Raw genomic sequence first — 1394 nt, 5'->3', positions numbered from 1 at the left:
CAGACAACTGGAGCTGTTTTGGGAGGGTTGGAAGAGCTAACATGCACCCGAGAGCAGCTTACTGTAAACATTCAGTCAACTAGAGCTGTTTTAAGAGGGTTGGCAGGCCTAGCTTGCACCCGAGAGCAGCTTAATGTAAACATTGTCAACTGGAGCTGTTTTGGGAGGGTTGGAAGAGCTAACATGCACCCGAGAGCAGCTTACTGTAAACATTCAGTCAACTGGAGCTGTTTTGGGAGGGTTGGAAGAGCTAACATGCACCCGAGAGCAGCTTACTGTAAACATTCAGTCTACTAGAGCTGTTTTAAGAGGGTTGGCAGGCCTAGCATGCACCCGAGAGCAGCTTACTGTAAACATTCAGTCAACTGGAGCTGTTTTGTTAGGGTTGGAAGGCTAACATGCACCCGAGAACTGCTTACTGTAAACATTCAGTCAACTGGAGCTCTTTTGGGAGGGTTGGAAGGGCTAGCATGCACCCGAGAGCAGCTTACTGTAAACATTCAGTCAACTGGAGCTCTTTTGGGAGGGTTGGAAGGGCTAGCATGCACCCGAGAGCTTCTTACTGTAAACATTCAGTCAACTGGAGCTGTTTTGGGAGGGTTGGAAGGGCTAGCATGCACCCGAGAGCAGCTTACTGTAAACATTCAGTCAACTGGGGCTGTTTTGGGAGGGTTGGAAGAGCTAACATGGACCCGAGAGCAGCTTACTGTAAACATTCAGTCAACTAGAGCTGTTTTGGGAGGGTTGGCAGGGCTAGCATGCACCCGAGAGCAGCTTACTGTAAACATTCAGTCAACTGGAGCTCTTTTGGGAGGGTTGGAAGGGCTAGCATGCACCCGAGAGCAGCTTACTGTAAACATTCAGTCAACTGGAGCTCTTTTGGGAGGGTTGGAAGGGCTAGCATGCACCCGAGAGCTTCTTACTGTAAACATTCAGTCAACTGGAGCTGTTTTGGGAGGGTTGGGAGGGTTGGAAGGGCTAGCATGCACGCGAGAGCAGCTTACTGTAAACATTCAGTCAACTGGAGCTGTTTTGGGAGGGTTGGAAGAGCTAACATGGACCCGAGAGCAGCTTACTGTAAACATTCAGTCAACTAGAGCTGTTTTGGGAGGGTTGGCAGGGCTAGCATGCACCCAAGAGCAGCTTACTGTAAACATTCAGTCAACTGGAGCTGTTTTGGGAGGGTTGGCACGGCTAGCAGGTACCCGAGAGCAGCTTACTGTAAACATTCAGTCAACTGGAGCTTTTTTGGTAGGGTTGGAAGGGCTAACATGGACCCAAAAGCAGCTTATTGTAAACATTAAGTCAACTGGAGCTGTTTTGGGAGGGTTGGCAGGGCTAGCATGCACTCGAGAGCAGCTTACTGTAAACATCCAGTCAACTGGAGCTGTTTT

At 49.5% G+C, this 1394-nt stretch overlaps 1 protein-coding gene across 1 annotated transcript in view; it reads left to right on the top strand.

Moving 5' to 3' along the window:
* The first annotated feature begins 327 nt into the window (after positions 1–327).
* The window catches only part of LOC137621829 (uncharacterized), a 1770-nt gene continuing 703 nt past the window's right edge, over positions 328–1394 (top strand). Inside the window, exon 1 of the mRNA XM_068352335.1 lies at positions 328–1394. This exon is cut by the window's right edge and continues 703 nt beyond it. Within this exon, the coding sequence (XP_068208436.1) occupies positions 328–1394 (1067 nt within the window).

The sequence above is a fragment of the Palaemon carinicauda genome, chromosome 28 (genome assembly GCF_036898095.1).
Source record: "Palaemon carinicauda isolate YSFRI2023 chromosome 28, ASM3689809v2, whole genome shotgun sequence".
In the NCBI taxonomy this organism is placed as follows: Eukaryota; Metazoa; Arthropoda; class Malacostraca; order Decapoda; family Palaemonidae; genus Palaemon; species Palaemon carinicauda.
This window is presented reverse-complemented; position numbering and strand designations above follow the sequence as displayed.